This window comes from Argentina anserina, chromosome 4, assembly GCF_933775445.1.
Source record: "Argentina anserina chromosome 4, drPotAnse1.1, whole genome shotgun sequence".
Taxonomy (NCBI): domain Eukaryota; kingdom Viridiplantae; phylum Streptophyta; class Magnoliopsida; order Rosales; family Rosaceae; genus Argentina; species Argentina anserina.
Window position 1 is genome coordinate 27,614,722 of NC_065875.1, and position 19,757 is coordinate 27,634,478.

The window sequence follows — 19,757 nt, forward strand, 5'->3', positions numbered from 1 at the left end:
CCACAAGTGACCCTCGTACACAATTATGTTAAGTGTAGGGAGCTACAATGCAAACACATTTTGACAAATATTTCAATTATTTCCGTACTCGTGTCCCACGTAGTCTTCAACTCCTTCTTTAGAGAGTAATGCCTATGACTGATGACTTTGCAAGTATTGATAAGTTATGTGGAAAAATGCACCATAAAAATCATATTATGCATCCCTGAATTATGCGGGTCATAGCACGTGAGTTGAGTTAGAGAAATAAGATCAATTATTAACTACAATATTTCAGGTATATCACCGTATATGACATGCTTATAGATTACTGCTTATTTCTTTAACCTAATATAATAAATTTGTAGTTATTTTTGTATTTCTTTTATAATTTTACTTATTAATAATGAAGATTTGATTTGACTTGTTTATGAACATGTTAAAAGCTATTGACAACAAAATGTTAAAAGCTAGAGGCGCCACAACTAGTAGTTTCTACAAGTATGACCAATGAATGTGATTTTGGTATCATTGCAAAATAATAACTGAAAATCAATGATTTACTAGGGATGGATATCCTCAAATTTGGATGGTGGACATCCATATATCAGGGACCCGAAAAATTACACACGAGAGAAATTAAAAAAAAAAAATGAAGAGCGAATCTAGGTGTTGGACTGTATCGGCATTTGTGGCAGACACAGGGACAAGAGCGTAAGTTGTCATCGGATTACAGAAACCGTTTGAAATCTCTGGTTTTAAACTCGGTTGGTGCCAAAAGCCCCGAAATTTAAATACCATTAAAAAAAAAGCAGCATTTCAAACCATTTTGATTTAATTTTGTGTATGATGATGGTTTCATGTGGTTGAAGAAAAAACAGCCAGATTCTTCTTCTTCTTCTCTCTTCTCACTTTCTCGAAATCTGTACCACTACAGTGACTCATTCTTGAATCTCGATCGATTGCTCTTGACTAGATTCTTAGGGTTTTCATCTTCCTCTCAATCTTGTTCGCATTCTCTCGACTTCAGAGACCTTTTCAAACTTGTTCATCAGCAGCTCTCTGACCAGACTCTCTCTTTCAGGTAAGCGGATCGATTTCAGTTCCGGTGAAAAATGAGTTTGCTGCTATTTATAATCTCAATTTTTGGTTAAGAAATTGGGGCTGCTTGAGCTGAATCACCACAATTTTGCTGGCAACTCACTCAGCAACCAATCAAGAGAAAGTGAATGATTCTTATTATTGATTAATGGATTGATTGATTTTCTAGAGTCTGTTTCTTGTAATTATGTTACTTGGTTTCCCTGGGGCCTTGTTTGTTACATTTGGTATCTCCCTCCTTTTGATCTCTCTCTCTCTCTCTCTCTCTCTCTCTCTCTCTCTCTGTTCTAGATTCTCGGAGATATGCCGCAGAAATCAAAGGCCACACCTTCCTCCTTCCAGTCAATCAAATCGTTGCCTGGCGACTTTAGGTTCTCAGGAGATGACGACAATGTGAGGAATGGTACTATCATCTCCTCCAGTATTCCAGAACATGGTGACATGGAGCAAGCAATTGATGATTCACCATATGGCGGTAACACCATCTCCACTCAAGACGGGCAGTCAAGGAGTGACGAAGACCTGGAGGATTCTGTCACTCCACCCTTACCTTCAGTATCGTCATTTCGCACCCAACGTCGCTGGGGTGACACCACCTCTTATGCTGGCAAGAAGGTATTTAATCAAGTGATTGAGAATTACGAACCCAAGTTTTTCATGTTAGGTAGAATTTCTGGCTTGTTACAAATCAGGATGTGTATTACATTCGCAAGTGTGCTGCACTATCATACATGGTACACTCGTTAGTCTCATTTTGATGCTTTTCAGTGTCCCCGAAATCCATCTGTTCATCGTATTCTGCTTCTTTTGGCAGCAGATCAACCCCTAGGATCACTAGATATCCAGTGTAGTTATCTGATCATTGTCTATTGTTTTTCAGAAGCTACAGTATTGGTACCAACTTCCAAATGGTGACTGGGAATTGGGAAAAGTTTTGTCAGCTTCCGCCACCGAAACTGTAATTGCACTGCCAAATGAGAAGGTATGCAACCTCTTGACAAGTATTGACATATGATGTCATGATTTTAGTTTGGTAATGCAAGTGATTTCAGTTCTGTTTCACATGTAGGTTATGAAGGTGAAACCGGAAGATTTGGTTCCAGCAAATCCTGATATCCTTGATGGTGTGGACGATCTCATGCAACTCAGTTACTTAAACGAACCATCAGTGCTGTACAATCTTCAGTATAGATACAATCGAGATATGATTTATGTATGTCTTTAGCATGGATTTCAGTTTAATTTGAACCTCACTTCTGAACATCACCCTTAAAGCAATGGCTTATGTGGTATATTGGTTGATTTCAGACTAAAGCGGGGCCAGTGTTGGTTGCTATCAACCCCTTTAAGAAAGTTTCTTTATATGGAAATGAATACATTGAAGCTTATAAGCGTAAAGCTGTTGATAATCCTCATGTATATGCCATTACAGACACCGCCATCCGAGAAATGGTTCGAGGTGCCTGCTCTTTATCCAAAGTTACATAATTGATTTTTTTAGTTGGTCAAACCATATATTTGAGGTGCTGTTAATCTGTGTTTTGACTATATTCTAACCTCCTCTCTCTCTCTCTCTCTCTCTCTCTCTCTCTCTCTCTCTATCAGATGAAGTAAATCAGTCGATAATTATAAGGTCAGTATTCTTCAGTGAATAGAAAAAGTACAATTATAGCACTATCTATAACTCTCTCTCACTCTTATTTACGCTGTCCATAACCCATGCATTTTAAGAATATTGGTGTCGTATAACTTTTTTTAGGAGTTATCAATGAAACTCTAATTTTTAAATTATTATTCTTGTACGTCCAGTGGCGAAAGTGGAGCAGGAAAAACTGAAACTGCAAAGATAGCAATGCAATATTTGGCCGCACTTGGAGGTGGAAGTGGAATAGAACATGAAATATTGAAAACTAATCCAATACTAGAAGCCTTTGGTAATGCAAAAACATTAAGGAATGACAACTCAAGTCGCTTTGTAAGCCCCCGGTTTTTCTCCTTAAATGCTGTCTCATTGATTTATAATTTTATATTAGCATCCATTAACCGTCTACTAAAACAGCTCCATTCAATAATTCCTATATTAGCCTCCTGTCCTTCATTCTTTTGCTCTTTTTAATTTTTAACTCTAAAAGAGTCAACTAAAGAAAAAATGGCCCTTTTATGTAGTTTAACTCTGAGAACGTATAATGCAGGGAAAATTAATTGAAATCCACTTTAGTGAAACTGGCAAGATATCTGGCGCCAACATTCAAACTTGTAAGTTCACATATACTTCTGAATTTCTTCAGTGAAGTAGTATTTGCTTACATATGTAAACAGATGTTTAATCTGACTTGTTCTTTTGTCTGTGACCCCTGTATGCAATAGTTTTACTCGAAAAGGTAATTATTCCTTCCTCTGGTCTTTGATCATGATCTGTTAGTGCTTTATACAGATAATTAATACATCAATTTTTTTGAGCAGTCTAGAGTTGTCCAATGCACTGAGGGAGAAAGGTCATATCATATATTTTATCAGCTGTGTGCTGGAGCTCCACCAGCTCTTAAAGGTTATTATTGCCACTTATCTTTGCTAGCAGTGTTATCTGTTTAACATTTACTGTCAAATTGTGTTATTTTCCCGTATCATCTTTCATTTTTGTTCCCTTGACTGCATTTGACAGAGATCCTGAACTTGAAGAGTGCAGATGAGTACAAATATCTGCAGCAAAGCAATTGTTACTCCATTACTGGAGTTAATGATGCTGAAGAATTTCGTGTTGTCAAGGTAGGTTCTCATTTACGATTCAACAGACCACCACTTCCTCTGCATTCCTAAAATATATTATTAGGAATGCGAATTTACATGCATGTGAACTCGCTATTTTCAGGAAGCTCTCGATGTTGTCCATATTAACAAGGAAGACCAACAAAGTGTATTTGCAATGCTTGCTGCAGTCTTGTGGCTGGGAGACATCTCATTTTCTGTGATTGATAATGAAAATCATGTGGAAGCTGTAGCAGATGAAGGTAGTAATACTGTTGATGATAGACTGAAAAATGAGAATCTTTATGCTATATTATGTCTTTTACAAGTGGTCAAAATTGTGGTGTTTCTATTACTTACAAATCAAATCTAACATGCATCCTCTTATGAAGAATCTCTAGCTATCTTTGTATGTCTTATAGATCTTTGGGGAACTACTGAAATATTTATATGTGGTAGGTGCATCGAATCCATTTGTTAGTTCCTTCCTAAGTGTAAAAGTTAACAATTTTATGATTACCATATGGGAGGAAGAACTTTGGTCCTTGGTTATGGTAATGTTGAAATCTTAGTACTGGGAGAAGAATCCTTAGTTGAACACATAATTTTGGATCATGCAGATGTACTGTATGGGCTGTATACTAATATTTCAAACAGGTTAAAATTACCCTTATAGTATAGTTCATTAGTTCACTATTTTTCTGAGTTTTGTGCTCTAAGAGATGCAAGTTTATCTCCAGGTCTGTTTACTGTTGCTAAATTGGTCGGATGTGGCCTGGAGGAACTTAAGCTTGCTTTATCAACTCGCAAAATGCGTGTTGGTAATGACAATATTGTCCAAAAGCTAACACTATCACAGGTAAGAAATGGACGTTTAATTCATCTGATATCGATATCAGGCCATCCTTAACATGTTTTTTTTCCCATCTTGTAGGCTGTCGATACGAGAGATGCTTTGGCAAAGTCAATCTATGCTTGTTTGTTTGAGTGGTTGGTTGAACAAATTAACAAATCACTTGCAGTAGGAAAGCGATGTACTGGCAGATCTATTAGCATTCTCGATATCTATGGTTTCGAATCCTTTGATGTATGTTTCATCTAAACTTTCATTGGAATTCTGTCAGGATATTGCAACTGTTTATAAATGTACACTTGTTTTTCTCTGCAGAGAAATAGTTTTGAACAATTCTGCATTAATTATGCAAATGAGAGATTGCAGCAACACTTCAATCGCCATTTGTTCAAACTAGAGCAGGAGGTAATCTTCCATTTTTCTTTTTCATTGGAATAATTGGTTGAGACAGATCTTAGTCCCATTTTGGTGTATCATGTTGGTTCAGCATGGTAATGTCTGTGGTTCTTTCTGCTCATCTGTTAAGATAACTTCGATAATGAAGTGAAGGAAGTAGGACCAAAGATCTAATTCTGAGCCAATGATGAAAGAGGCTGGTTGCCATGTGAATTCTCAACTAATTCCTGATTTGTTGCTCTGTATCTAAAGTTGAACTAATATTGAATAATGAGCTTTATGAGAGCAGAGACTTATATGTTGACTGCTATTTTCTTTGTCAGGAATATATCCAGGATGGCATTGATTGGACTAGGGTTGAATTTGAAGACAACCAGGACTGCCTTGGTCTTTTCGAAAAGGTAGTGGACTTGTCAATGCTCAGCTTAAATACGTTGATTTCATAATTTGTACTTTATAGTAACCTGTTAACTGTGTGAGTATATAAAGTTAATTTTGGTACTTTATAATTGCTTGTGTTTCTCGTATAGAAGTTGGACAATCATTTATGTATTCATAGTTGTTTCATGATATCTAATTGCACTGGAAGGACGTAATTGATCAACATCTTGAAAGATGACATAATAATCAAGTTTCTCGTGCATGGTTGAAGATTTTCTTGTGCAGAAAGTTATTAACTCTTCATTTCTAAGATGACTCAATGGATAGGAATCATGCATATCCAAAATTCCAAATTGCTAGTCAAGTACTTGTTGAAGCATAAATTGATGAGCACCTCTTATTCTGCTGGTTTGTGAAGCTTGCATATTGCATTACTCTACTTGTTCCTCATCTATTGTTGTCCCTTATCTTGCAATGAAGATTAGTGTTTGAAACTATATTTTCAGTTTCTGAGCCTTCTTACAATATAAAATGCAGAGACCGTTGGGATTACTGTCCCTCTTAGATGAAGAGTCCACTTTCCCAAATGGTAGTGATTTGACCTTTGCCAACAAACTCAAGCAACACCTGAGTTCTAATTCTTCATTTAGAGGAGGACGAGAAAAAGCCTTCACTGTCAGTCATTATGCTGGAGAGGTACTCCTCGTGATTAATTTATTTCCAGTGTTATTTTTTGTCTTTTGCTACATGAGTTTTTATGTTGATAACTAACAAACATAGGGCCTAAGTCAGAATTCATTCCCTTGGGCTGTCAGAATTTGAACACAAAGCTTGTCCCCAGATCACCCTTTGCCATCTAAATAGGCTTGGGTGCTAACAGTTCCCCTTCTTCCACTTAGGTTGCGTATGACACAACAGGGTTTTTGGAGAAGAATAGAGACTTGCTACATTTGGATTCCATCGAGCTTCTTTCCTCATGCTCATGCCACCTTCCTCAGATATTTGCATCCAGTATGCTCAATCGATCCGAGAAGCCTGTAGTTGGCCCCTTGCATAAATTAGGTGGAGCAGACTCCCAGAAGCTGAGTGTTGCAACAAAATTTAAGGTTTGCGGCTTTTCAATTTTTTAGACTTCTGTACACGAGTATCAATTGAAAAAGGATTATAATTATGGTAACATAATTATTTACTCAAAGTGCGGTAATATGATCATGTACACTATCTGTTTATTAGGAATGTCACATGCTTCAAAAGTGAATACTATAAACAAAAGTTTGATTATTTGGCTGTTCTATTCCTTTGATTAACCTATTTATGTTGGCGTTTAGGGTCAATTGTTCCAACTGATGAAACGTCTTGAGAGCACCACTCCACATTTCATACGTTGTATCAAGCCCAACAATAGTCAATCTCCTGGTATATATGAGCAAGGACTAGTCCTGCAGCAACTAAGATGTTGTGGAGTCCTTGAAGTGGTTAGAATCTCGAGATCTGGCTTTCCTACCAGGATGTCTCACCAGAAGTTTGCAAGAAGGTAACAAAATATAACAGTTTTTGCTCACTTATTTATACCTCTCTTCTGTATCTAATTATTGTGAGTCTGTTATTAAATCTTGTATAGATATGGTTTTCTTCTGCTGGAGAATGTTGCATCACAGGAACCGCTTAGTGTTTCAGTTGCTATTCTTCATCAGTTCAATATATTACCAGATATGTACCAAGTGGGCTATACAAAATTATTTTTCCGTACTGGACAGGTAAGTTTGTGACTTGTCTTGGATTGGTGACAGCTTCTGTGAAGAAGGATTCCATATCATTTATCAGTATCTGATTGAAACGTGGTTTAACATCGGTGCAGATTGGGGTGCTTGAGGATACCAGAAATCGCACACTCCATGGTATTTTACGCGTTCAGAGCTGCTTTAGAGGGCACCAAGCTCGATGTTACCTTAAGGAGCTGAGAAGAGGAATCACCACGCTTCAATCCTGTATTGACCTGCTCCTTATCTATTTTTGGTGAATCATATCATATAGCACAGAAGCAAACTGAAAAATAATTTCGATTACTTTGTTCAGTTGTAAGGGGAGAGAAAACAAGAAAGGAGTATGTGGTCTTACTACAGAGGCATAGAGCTGCTGTATTCATACAAAAATTGATGAAAGGCAGGATTGCGAGGAAGAAAATTAAGAGCATCCGTGATGCATCAATCGCGATACAATCAGGTATATTTAACCTTGTCCTAAACCCTGAAGCTAATTAAAATTGCAAGGTAGATACAGAGGTACATAATGATTATATTCAAAATCAAAGAACTAGTTATTAATTCTCCATAAGGTTGGTAGCTGCTACTTTTTGATATCATTGCCTGAGTAAATACATAACCTGAAAGTGGTCAAATTTTTTTTGGTGAATCTCTACCCAAGTTTGTTTCATTAGTTTGATTGTCTAAGCTCTCTTTGGATTTGTGCAGTTTATCGTGGCTGGTTTGTCAGAAGATGCTCAGGAGGTATAGGATTAATGAACTCTGGGAGCACAAAGGTATTCCTTCACTCTTTTAGCTTCCACATTAGTGCATTAAGGCCTTTGCATTTTCATTAATCCTCTGTACCTGTCCAATCATCAGCATGACCCTCGAACTTGTACAGCTGTCATTTACACACTAGTGTCTGTTTTCAGATTAAACCTTATAATAGCACTCAGGGCCAATTATTGCTCGAAAATTTACCAGACGCAGTATTGCGTGAAAATGTGGCCAACTGGACAAGAATATTTTTTTAAATGTGTTTTATGACCGTTTTTTTTAAGAGCATGTGTGGTATTTGTGTGCGTGCATGCACGAGGCTGTCATGGATTCTTGTTGTGAGTAATTAACAATTAAAATCCCAAACAGGCAAACGGGTCAGATGAGGTGCTTGTCAAATCCTCATTTCTTGCTGAATTACAGCGTCGTGTTCTTAAGGCTGAAGCTGCCTTGAGAGAGAAGGAAGAGGAGAATGACATCCTCCACCAACGCCTCCAACAGTATGAGAACCGCTGGTCTGAATATGAGCTGAAAATGAAATCAATGGAAGAAGTATGGCAGAAACAAATGAGATCCCTGCAATCCAGCCTCTCGATTGCGAAGAAGAGCCTTGCCATTGATGATTCTGAGAGAAACTCTGATGCGTCAGTCAATGCAAGCGATGATCGCGACTACAGTTGGGACACAGGAAGCAACCATAAACGCCAAGATAGCAATGGGGGGAGACCGATGAGTGCCGGTTTGAGTGTTATAAGCCGGTTGACTGAAGAATTTGACCAGAGGAGTCAAGTGTTCGGTGACGACGCCAAGTTCTTGGTGGAGGTAAAATCTGGTCAGGTGGAAGCAAGTCTGAATCCAGACCGGGAGCTTAGAAGGTTGAAGCAGATGTTTGAGGCTTGGAAGAAGGATTATGGGGCAAGACTTAGGGAGACAAAAGTGGTGTTGACTAAGCTTGGAAATGAAGAGGGTAGTATTGATAGGGCTAAAAAGAAGTGGTGGGGAAGGAGGAACAGCTCAAGGATAAATTAGCTTTGCGTGAGTGATTGGAAGAAATTGATGATAGAGGGAGAATATAAATATGGTTTTATTTAGTTGGGTTAGTTGTCTCGTGGTTTTTGCTAGCCTCTGTTTTATAGTAGGCCGGTGAAGGAGTCGCATAGAAATTGAACGGAGTTTTGTTGTTGCAAGCCCTGCAGAGCTAGTTTTGCAAGCGATTCCAATATGTACATCCTTTGATTTATAGTCCAATGGAAGCTTCACATTAACGAATGGTTTCTGTAATTTGATTATCTATTAATTCCAACATCCCTGAAAGCTTCCTTGTCGTGAAAAGTTATCGTTGTGAGGTTGCCAGAATAGAAAATTGGCATATAACTTCTCCTCTCCAGATGAATAAGCTGGAATGCAGGTCCAATATTGTTGATCGAGCATTCGAGCTCTTACATACCGCATTGTATGGAGTTGGCCTGGGTCTTACCTTTGTCTTACTTCAAACAGTGTAATCCACTAAAACTAAAAAGCCGTAACTAGTTATCTTTTATGTACGTCACTGATATCTTCCAAGTAAATAGAGTAGCACTTTTTGCTAGTTGCTAGGTTGTTGATTACAAATTTATAGTAAAAGACTTGTGATATTATTTCAAGTATCTGCAATTGGAGATTTAGGCGTTATTTCCTTTAGGCGTTATTTCGCTTGTATTTTGCGGTTTTCATTAATAAGGAGTTAGAATGGCCGCACGGATTTTAATATAAAAGAAGAAAAAGAAAAAGAAAAAGCGGTAACTAGTCAAATTTGAGCAGAGGGAGGGTAAGTAAGGTAAGAATTCTTACCGGGTAGGAATGTTGAAAAGGTTTTTAGTAGCGCGTGGCGGGTGAGTGAGTTGGGTTGAGAGTTGTGAGGATGTTGAGTGGTGGTGGCTCTCGTCTTTCCACTCATCTCCGGCTGCGAGACTGCGACCTCCAGCCTCAACTTGGTTTTGGCTTCGGATTGGGTTCTCGCCTGCGACGACGCTCTCTCAATCTCAAACCTAGAATCTCCTCTTTTCCCTCTATCATTCCTTCCAACTCTTTCAGGTACTCCCTCCCATTCATCCTCTGCTATTTTTTTTTAAATTGACATTGACAACTTGTTATACATGTTAAACTCGAGAACCCAGAATGGGTTATTATCTGTGTTTAGTCTTATCGATTCAATGGAGAGATCTGATGTAGAAATTAGCGTTAATCAGTCCATTTAATTGTGCTTATCATGGCTTGTTTTTTGGGTTGCATTCTTCAGATATATCAATATACACAAGCAATGTATGTATATATATCTGATTCATTTTCTTTTGCAAAGCCAAGGACAGGACCAACGTGAGCTTCCCTCCGACGTATTGTCCTCAGTCGCAGGTTTCTTGTCTTTCCTCCTTTATTCACTGTTTCATATATTAATCAGCATGCTCATTACACTATATAAAGAACTTCTTACTTATATAAAGTACTTGTTACTAAGTTGTGCAAGTATACGACTAGTCTATCTGTTGGAATCCTTTTGTGTGTTGTAGTCGGTTAAATTACTCGCTCCGAGCTGCTTCATAAAGTTCTCTGTTACACTTCTCCTTGTAGCTTGATGACTAGATAACTTGAAGACACACCATTTCAAAGTACTCAACTACTCAGCCCAGATTTAGAATCAATTTACAAATTGCTGAGCAAAAACTAATGCAAATGCAGTTACAGTACAACAAGCTTTCTCACACCTCAATAACTGCAATGCATATCCTTTTCATAGACATTGGCCATGCTCCAGTCTTGTGAATTTGAGAGTTTTTTTTCAAACTTCTCCTTTGGATTCATTTGCACCATTCTGATATTGCCAAATGTTTTCAGTCATTTACAAGTTGCTTCACTGCACTCGTAGCATTCTTTCTCTAAGTTTTCTTTACAGATGTCTATAGTCTTTCCTTATGTGCTTTATGTACTGAAATTTTATAATTTGTTACAATTCTCTGCTTATCTTATATAATTTCATGGTATCATTCTAGGTGGAATAGTTGCACTGGGAAAATTTGATGCCCTGCATATAGGTCATCGAGAACTTGCTATTCAAGCCTCAAAGGTCGGGCCTCCGTTTCTTTTATCATTTGTTGGAATGGCTGAAGTACTGGGTTGGGAACCTAGGTATTGTAGCTGTGCACCCGAATTCTTTGTTTATTATATGTTTCAACTGCCTTCCTCTTTTCCAGTATCTATTTACTGTGCTAATTGCTATTGTCCTTAGAGTCCTGTCCTCATTTTAAGTAATAATCATCCCAACCATCTGTATTGTACAACAGTCTTTTACAATGCAGCACGAACATATGAATCATTAACTGTACTGTAAGGTGGTGAAGATGACGTCTATTAGATGAGTTTTAAATTCAAGGATACCAACTCATGACGTTGGAGCTCCATTTCCCTGTTTGTTTGCTAAGTTCTAGTAGGTATTCATCAAAGTTAACTTATCTTGGTAAACTGAACAGGGCTCCAATAGTTGCCAAATGTGATCGAAAGAGGATTCTTTCCACATGGGCCCCATATTGTGGTAACATGGTCCCTGAAGAGTTTGAAATTCAATTTTCAAGTGTTCGAAAACTCACTCCACGGGAATTTGTGGAAAAGTTGTTGAAGGAGTTTGGAGTTTGTGGTGTTGTGGCAGGTAAATTTATGTAAAAGCACCTATGGGCTATTGCAGATCATTGTGCCCATCATCTTATTAGTCAAGCATGCGTAGCGTAGTTGATATACGTGTTGGATAATGGTTGCTAATTGTGGCAGGCGAAAACTACCGATTTGGATATAAAGCAGCTGGTGATGCGACAGAGCTGATGAAGCTGTGTGAAGAATATGGTATGGGGGCTTACATCATAAAATCTGTTATGGACAAGAACCCATACTCCATCAACACAAACTCAGATTCAAAAGATAGAGGACAAGTTTCATCCACTCGTGTTCGGCGCGCCCTTGCTGTAGGAGATATGAAGTATGTGTCTAAACTTCTGGGTCGGCAACACCGTGTGATATTGGTTGCAAAGGATGAAGAGGGTTTTCGTTGGAGCAGACATAAATTGTCAGTTCCAAAGTCGTGCATGTTAAATTTAGGTCCAAAGGAGGGTCTGTATGGGAAGTGTTATGTGTTAATTGGCGATGAAGGGGACTTATTAGTCCCATGTAGTGTAGTGATTGATACAGCATATATCCACATAGAAACGGATGAGGTAGTTGGTAAGTATGATGATGTAGTTAGTAGTGAACAGGATATGAGTCTCATACGTATTGAATTTGGTGATATGGAATGTTGAATTCATTTTCCCTGCACGAAATGCTAATGGTTACATCTGTGATCGATAGGTTGTTGCATGCATAAACAGAGAGCTAGCTTATAGCCAACAGCCATGGGACCTGACAATGATTACTTTGTGATGATATATTTTCTAATAAGAACCCGAATTAGTTGAGGATTTTCTAAGTAATTGTTAATTAGACTTATTTTTTGGTTACTTTTTTTCAAATTTAATTACATTTTTGGTTAATTAGACTTAGGTTTGGCATATAATAGTAGATGAGATATACAAAATTTCAGCTAATTTAATGATTATTAAGATATTAAAGTAGATTAAATGAATGAATGAACGAACTAAAATTGTTAAATATAAATCGGTCAAGTACATAATGAATAAATCACATCATTTAAAAATGTCTTAATAATTATTAATTTTGATGAAATTTTGCAGGAATGATCTATTTATATATATATAAATTAAACGGTGCATCAAAATGTGTGAATTAAGAAAGTTCTCAATAAAATAATCCTCGTTGTAAAACGCCGGTTTGTGATTATTGATATGAATCCTATGATGAAATGAATCGGTTTTGCTTTGCTTTGCTTTGCTTTTCCAGAAATTACGTATCGGCGGGTGATGGTGATATATGCCGCCGCATTCTTCAACCACGTCTCTCTGTCACCTTGATGCTAAACGTGCTTAATGGAGTTCCGGACTTCCGGGACTTGACATATTCTGCTGCTTCTCTCGGAATATTCTTCACATAATTCGTTTTGGTTTGGAAATTTGGATGGTCTTTGGGTTAGCAATCGCATCTTTAATAAACACACGTGGCATCATCTTGTTGGTGGGGGAATGGTAAATTGGGGTTTTCATTAGAAAGAAGAAGGAAGGAAAGAAATCAGAAGAGAAAAGGAAACCGTTGCTCTTGGTCGGTGCCGCGTTGGGAGAATCGGGCTGTCAACGTCGTCGTTTGACAGCCCCATCATCATCATCATCATTATCTTTGAATGGTTGACGAGTCCACCGGAACGGAAGGGAAGGGAATCCAGGTTAGAACAATTCAGCGAATATATTCAACCCAACCCAACCCAACCCTCCTTTATTATTATTATTGTTTAATTGTCGCGTGTTTAATTCTGATTCTTCATTCTTCCTTCCTTCCTTCCGCATTGCCATTGCCGCCGGTAGATGATTTTGGCATGACAAGGAGATTGATATTGAGCTCTTCAACGTCATGGGTTCCTTGTCCGGAATCCTTCAACGTCCTCTGATCGCCGCCGCCGCTGTTGGCTTCGCTTCTCTTTCTTCCGACTTCTCTCCCCCTCTACCCCCCTCCTCCTCCTCCTCCTCTCACAAATCCAACCACCATTTATCGACAACCGACATCTCCGCTTCTAAGCTCTCCTCAAACCTCTCCTTTATCTCCAAAATTCCACTTCCTCTTCCCAACCACATTAGCTTGTCAATTCCCAACTCCCATTGCAATTCCCTCTATTCCTCTGCTGCATCCTCCCCTGCGCTTCTCAACCTCTATCACTCCGCTCACTTGGGTAGAGCTCCAGCCCCAACTGCTTATGTTTCATCATCTCCTTCTCTCCCTGCCGAGGTCTCCTACCGATGGCATTTGCCCGAGCCTAATGCTCTCGATGTCTCCGGCGCTTCGGATTGTTCATCAACAAAGATGAGGACTGTGGTTGTTTTGCTGGGATGGCTAGGAGCAAAGCAGAAGCATCTCAAGAGGTATGCCGACTGGTATACTTCGCGGGGCTTTCACGCCATTACCTTTACTCTGCCCATGGCTGACATTCTCAAGTACCAGCCCGGTGGTAAAGTCGAAGACCACATTGACTCCCTCGTCACTCATTTGGCTGATTGGGTTGAAGAGGAGCTGGGAAAGAACATCATGTTCCATACTTTTAGCAACACTGGATGGTTAACGTCAGTACTATCTCTCTCTTTTATGCATAAACTCAAAACCCCTCCTTTCCTCACTAGTCATTGGCTTTCATGTTTCAGGTATGGTGTAATGTTGGAGAAGTTCCAGAAGCATGATCCTTCTGTAATGGGAAGGATTCGGGGATGCGTTGTGGATTCCGCACCTGTTGCTGCACCTGACCCGCAGGTAAAGGATAACTGCACCTTCTGTAATTGGGAAAGAACACTGAAGGATTATTTTCTATAGTCACAAGTCACTGTTGGTATTCGAATGGATTACGCTCTACTAGTGGTCCGATACTAGAATTGACTGCATGTAAATTCCTACGAGTAATGCAATACTCTAACTTAGTTAATCATATTGTATTGGTAGAAGTTAATACCAAGACTTTCCCCAAATGTTGTTTTACGAAGTTGGTTTGCTTGAATGTTCCTTGTCACTTCATTTGTATTCAGTCCGCCTTAACCCTGTCTATCTCTTTCTGAGGACTAGACGGGTTATGAGTTGCCTTCTTTTCTTTTCTTTTCTGTCCTCAATTGGCTGTTTCAATTTTTTTGGCTTCCCGGGTTTCTTTTGATGGTTTCTGTTTTGCTGACTGTCTAATTAATCTAATTCTTGTCTTTGTGTAGGTCTGGGCATCTGGTTTCTCTGCAGCCTTTCTGAAAAAACATAGCGTGGCAACAAAAGGAACCGGAGACGGTAGTGAGTCAGTAATGGATGTTTTGGTTGACAGCAAGGGAGTAGTGGCACCCAAACCTGCAGTAACTGAGGCAGCTTTGCTTTTAGTTTTGGAGAAGTTCTTTAAGGTGGTTTTGAATATTCCTACAGTGAACAGGTAGTCTATTTTGATATCAAGCGGTCTATTTTATTTTGGATACGAAACAAGTAGTCTATATGAAAAAAGTTTGGGTTCACTTTTTTTGGGAAGGATGAAATCCGGTGTCAGATTTACTCCAGTGATAGTTAACATTGTGTTTGCATAGTATACATGCACACATATTTTGTAGCTGTGTGCAAATATGTGGTGAATATAAAGGATATCATTCTTTCAAATGTGTAAAGATCTGAGGAAAACCAATGTAACGGCTGTATGTCATAATATGCATACTGTTGAGTATTTGCAAGAAGTTTTCTAAGGAAACATTGTGTGATACTGCAGGAGGCTTTCTGATGTATTGGGCTTACTGTCAGCACGACAGCCAAGCTGTCCTCAATTATATATCTACAGCTCTGCAGACCGAGTGATTCCTGCAGGATGTGTGGAATCGTTTATAAAAGAGCAGCGGAAGGCTGGACATGAGGTTAGGGCTTGCAACTTTGTGTCGACACCTCATGTTGATCATTTCAGAAATGACCCCAAGCTGTATACTTCAGAGCTAACGCACTTTCTGGAGGACTGCGTGCTTACTGACTGCAAAACAGTCTGATTAACCTAAGCGGCTTTTGAGCGACTGACCATGACATGCAATTCTTTTTTTTTTTTTCCTCCAAAAGTGTATCCGCTATTTCAATGATTCATTGGCACTCGATTCTTTTTGGTCCTTGTGTTGTGTTCACATGGTAGAAGCAAAATATAGAGATTAGAGGTTATTTTTCAGTAATACAGAAGGGAACAATGGCTATTTGATGCCTATGCAATGTTGGTCACATTCATGGTGCCCTGAAAGAAATAATATGCTCTGGTGAACTACTTCTTTGGGCTTGGTAGCCAGTAATAGAGCTTTATGGTTGTTGTTGATGAATCATGTATAAAATCATGTTATGCCAAGTATGCTGTATGGTTTGGTACCATGGTTGGTGAGGTCAATGGTTCTCTTCTCTTACCTTGGAAGCAAATTTACTAAAAAGGCCTCCTCCCCCGTCTAATTATATAAAGCAAGCACCGAAAGTCGACTTGTTCATTTTGTTGAAGGAAGAACCCTAAAAGTCCTAATTCATCCTCCCCAGAACTCCCGGCATGGAGTCATCTGTGGGCATCAACGAGGCACTTGGAGATGACGAGCTTCGTTGGGTGCTGGGAAAGCTGGAAGGCCAGAGGGACAAGGAGGTGTTCGGGCTGGTGTGCAAGAGGTGGCTTCACTTGCAGAGCACCGAGAGAAGGAGACTCTCCGCACGTGCCGGCCCTCACATGCTCCGCAAAATGGCCGCCAGGTTCTCCCGCCTCCACGAGCTCGACCTCTCCCAGTCCCTCTCCCGCTCCTTCTATCCAGGTCTCACCGACTCTGATCTCTCCGTCATCGCCCATGGCTTCAACTCCCTCCGCCTCCTCTCCCTCCATAACTGCAAAGGCAGGTCTGCTTGAATCCCCCCTTTCAATTACTCGTCTACAATCAACTAATTCTTCTTCTTCTTCTTATGTCTAGGAGTGACGGATGCTGGTATCGCTGCTATTGGATCTGCTCTTTCCTCGCTGCAGTCCCTAGATGTATCCTACTGCAGAAAGCTAACTGACAAAGGATTGTCAGCTGTCGCTCTTGGCTGCTCTGATCTCCGCGCTCTGCATCTCCAGGGCTGCAGATTTATCACCGACGTTACATTACGGGCTCTTTCAAACAATTGTCACTCTTTACAACACTTGGGCCTCCAAGGCTGTACCAATTTATCCGATTCTGGTCTTACTGATCTCGTCTTTGGGTGCCAACAGATTGAGTTTTTGGACATCAACAAATGCAGCAACATCGGCGACATTGGCGTTTCCACTCTCTCCAAGGCCTGTTCATCTTCTCTCAGGACACTCAAGCTATTGGACTGTTACAAGGTCGGGGACGAGTCTATTACATCATTGGCCAAATTCTGCCAACAACTCGAGACTTTGATCATTGGCGGCTGCCGCGACATTTCTGACGCATCCATAAAATTGCTGGCCTCTTGTTGTAAGACCAGTCTCAAGAACTTACGGATGGATTGGTGTTTGAATATCACAGACTCTTCTTTGAGCTGCCTTCTGGTTGAGTGCAGAAACCTAGAGGCTCTTGACATTGGGTGCTGCGAGGAGGTGTCTGATGCTGCCTTTCAGGGCTTAAACGGCGCCCTGACCTTGAAGGTCTTGAAAGTTAGTAACTGCCCGAAAATCAGCGTGGCAGGGATAGCTAGGGTGTTGGAGAAATGCAACATGTTGGAATACCTGGATGTAAGGTCATGCCCTCAAATTACAAAGGGGGGATGTGATGAGGCCGGATTGCAGTTTCCTCAATCTTGTAAAGTCAACTTCACGGGGAGTTTAGGCGAGCCTGATGTCTTACTTTGAAACCTTGCTTGCTTGCTTTTCAGCTTAAATCTGGCCAGTCCTGCCCTGCTTTGCAAGTCTTGGGGTCTGATACAATGTTGGTTTATCTTGTATGAAAATGCCTCCTTGACAATGTATGGTTTGTACATGTTTCTTTCATTGTGATTAGAGTTGAATAAAACTTGGTTTTTTTTTTGTGACAAGACAATCTTTACAAGTAGAACTGGATTGTGTACTTTTCTTTTTGTTAAACCGCATCTGTATGAATTACATATGGCAGACTCTTGGTTTCACTGGACCTGTTAAACCGAGTGCTAAAAGATGAACTGCATATTGAGGAATGGGTTTAATACTCCTTGTGTGGTAACCTGGTGAATCTATTATTTCAGAGTAGTAATAAATTTTGAGATAAAAGGTAGATCAAGCAATTAAGTTGATGATTTTCTCATTCAGTCATTGAAAAAAGTAACTGAATTACAAATTATCTCACTGGGTACTGTATAATTACATGATCTGATCGATCCTGCTGTTGAAGCTGGCAAAGAAGCAGAGGGAACCCACAGATTATCAACTAGCAGTTGTAGCCCTCTTAGTTCTTAACTATGCCTGAGAGATTAATGCCTGTTGGAGATATTTGTGAGCTTTCTGGTAATTGAAGAAACCCATAAACCAGAAGTCAAAATTATCCACAGTAACAATTTCTATGTACTTCTGCGAGGGCTTCTTAACATCCTCACTTTGGTTCACTCTGTTTATCTTATTGAGTGGTATCACAACTTTGTAATGGACTCTGATGAGTTGTCCATTTGGATTTGGAGATGATGATAGTTTGATTGGCTTGTCACTGCAGAAGGCAATCTTGTGTGTAGAGATGAAGAGGAGGCCTGCAATTGGACCTGCTGTAGTTGATAGATAACAGTGAGAAGTCTTCAAAAGCTTCTCTCCTGCAGCTTCAACATTATTATTAAACAAGTGCTTGAACACCTTCCCCATTGTTCCACCTGCTCTAAGAATCTTAGCCCCAAGTCTCAACTTGCCCTTCACTGTCTCACTAATTTTAGGTTTCAGTTTCACTGCACATAATTGAATTACTGATCAGCATGTATTCATCAAGTACGTTCTAATGTAACTTATCAAGCATTAAATTAAGATTAGGCAAGCCAAATTAAGCTATCTCATTTGAGCAAAAAGCAATACTTACTTTGTGTCCGATTTGAAGACACAGTTTGATCACGATGAAGATCAGATGACGGAATACGATGCTGAGCAGGTAGTAGGAGTCTCTTTCCATTAATTAGGGACCTCTCGAATGTGCATGATGCTGCAGCTGCTGTTGCCGTTGATTTGATTGGGAAACCAATAACTTGTCCTCCAAGCTGAACCTGAAATGAAGCCTTCATGTTTGATAATCGATCGAGCTGAAGACAAATTCTTTCACTTGTTGTATAAGTAACAACTTAATCAAAAGATCAAAGTAGTTGTGAACGAGCTTGTAGAGAACAAATGAAGTTGAAGCTCCAGCAGTATCAGAAAACAGTTGGCTTAGCGAGCTAGTAAGAGGAATGAAGCTTGTTGATATCGATGAGGTTGTGGGATGATGAGTTTCTTGTTTTCTACATGTATTTAAAGGTCTGAAATTAGTTGGTGGTTCATAAACTTTCTGATGCATGAGTCAGGTATGGCTCATCGATGAGAATAAAGGCAGAGGCACACACGTCCTCCATCTCAAAAGATAAAAAATTTCGTCAAAAAAATGAAAAAGCTAACAAGATATCTGGATATCTTTAATTGCTTGCTTTAGATACAAAGCACTGAATTAAAGCATGAAGGCTCAAGATTTCCAAATCTCCACTTGTGTAGATCTTGAATTGTAGAAGGGATTAATCTAATTCTATTTTAGAAATAACAATTGATTAGATTGATAACAGAGGGAGGCCATTTGTTAGGCATTACCTTAACAAATAACCTTTGCTAGTTCGCATTGTTTAAGTAGTAGATTGGAATCCTTGATTAGTTAATGACAAGGAAAAAGGGAAAAGAAAGCGTCCTGATTAGTTGGGGATTAATGCTTTTGATCAGTCATGCATATGGCTAGCTAGTTTGGTATATAGAAATGAACAAGAAAATAAGGCCGGGCATTATGCATCAGTAATGGCGTGTTTAGAGAGAGAGAGAGAGAGAGAGAGAGAGAGAGAGAGAGAGAGGAATGAGGATGTGTCGATGAAGCCTTTTGAGCTGGAATTTTAGCTTTCTGATGCCATACAATATTGCCTCTTCCATCTAATGCACTTAGAAATTAAGATCAAGCATG

At 39.4% G+C, this 19,757-nt stretch overlaps 5 protein-coding genes across 6 annotated transcripts; 4 read left to right on the forward strand and 1 right to left on the reverse strand.

Annotated features, from left to right (window-relative positions):
- Positions 1-839: 839 nt before the first annotated feature.
- LOC126790943 (myosin-1) lies at positions 840-9,309 on the forward strand. Its single transcript, XM_050517323.1, has 24 exons — positions 840-1,063; positions 1,372-1,695; positions 1,961-2,062; positions 2,150-2,293; positions 2,389-2,539; positions 2,686-2,713; positions 2,890-3,055; positions 3,273-3,336; positions 3,448-3,461; positions 3,544-3,628; positions 3,743-3,846; positions 3,950-4,088; positions 4,566-4,684; positions 4,760-4,912; positions 4,994-5,083; positions 5,398-5,475; positions 5,993-6,151; positions 6,355-6,561; positions 6,784-6,989; positions 7,077-7,212; positions 7,314-7,443; positions 7,532-7,678; positions 7,927-7,994; positions 8,347-9,309. The coding sequence occupies exons 2-24, from the start codon at positions 1,384-1,386 to the stop codon at positions 9,004-9,006; spliced, it is 3,462 nt and encodes a 1,153-aa protein (XP_050373280.1). The 5' UTR covers positions 840-1,063; positions 1,372-1,383; the 3' UTR covers positions 9,007-9,309.
- A 565-nt stretch (positions 9,310-9,874) lies between these two features.
- On the forward strand, positions 9,875-12,401 carry LOC126790952 (FAD synthetase 2, chloroplastic). Its single transcript, XM_050517336.1, has 5 exons — positions 9,875-10,050; positions 10,316-10,368; positions 11,004-11,139; positions 11,481-11,656; positions 11,776-12,401. The coding sequence occupies exons 1-5, from the start codon at positions 9,878-9,880 to the stop codon at positions 12,297-12,299; spliced, it is 1,062 nt and encodes a 353-aa protein (XP_050373293.1). The 5' UTR covers positions 9,875-9,877; the 3' UTR covers positions 12,300-12,401.
- Positions 12,402-13,207: 806 nt separating this feature from the next.
- Positions 13,208-15,652, forward strand: LOC126790948 (uncharacterized). Of its 2 annotated transcripts, XM_050517332.1 has the most exons (5): positions 13,208-13,333; positions 13,473-14,222; positions 14,301-14,406; positions 14,850-15,055; positions 15,380-15,652. In XM_050517332.1, the coding sequence occupies exons 2-5, from the start codon at positions 13,519-13,521 to the stop codon at positions 15,645-15,647; spliced, it is 1,284 nt and encodes a 427-aa protein (XP_050373289.1). In that variant the 5' UTR covers positions 13,208-13,333; positions 13,473-13,518; the 3' UTR covers positions 15,648-15,652. The 2 variants fall into 2 exon arrangements, with proteins under 2 accessions (XP_050373289.1, XP_050373288.1); XM_050517331.1 differs by lacking the exon at positions 13,208-13,333 and having other exon boundaries at positions 13,419-14,222.
- Positions 15,653-16,031: 379 nt separating this feature from the next.
- Positions 16,032-17,654, forward strand: LOC126790950 (F-box/LRR-repeat protein 4). Its single transcript, XM_050517334.1, has 2 exons — positions 16,032-16,508; positions 16,584-17,654. The coding sequence occupies exons 1-2, from the start codon at positions 16,178-16,180 to the stop codon at positions 17,465-17,467; spliced, it is 1,215 nt and encodes a 404-aa protein (XP_050373291.1). The 5' UTR covers positions 16,032-16,177; the 3' UTR covers positions 17,468-17,654.
- A 216-nt stretch (positions 17,655-17,870) lies between these two features.
- On the reverse strand, positions 17,871-19,022 carry LOC126790954 (GEM-like protein 7). The gene is made up of 2 exons (XM_050517341.1): positions 18,648-19,022; positions 17,871-18,519 (listed from the first exon to the last, which is right to left on the reverse strand). The coding sequence occupies exons 1-2, from the start codon at positions 18,844-18,846 to the stop codon at positions 18,047-18,049; spliced, it is 672 nt and encodes a 223-aa protein (XP_050373298.1). The 5' UTR covers positions 18,847-19,022; the 3' UTR covers positions 17,871-18,046.
- Between the last annotated feature and the right edge of the window lie 735 nt (positions 19,023-19,757).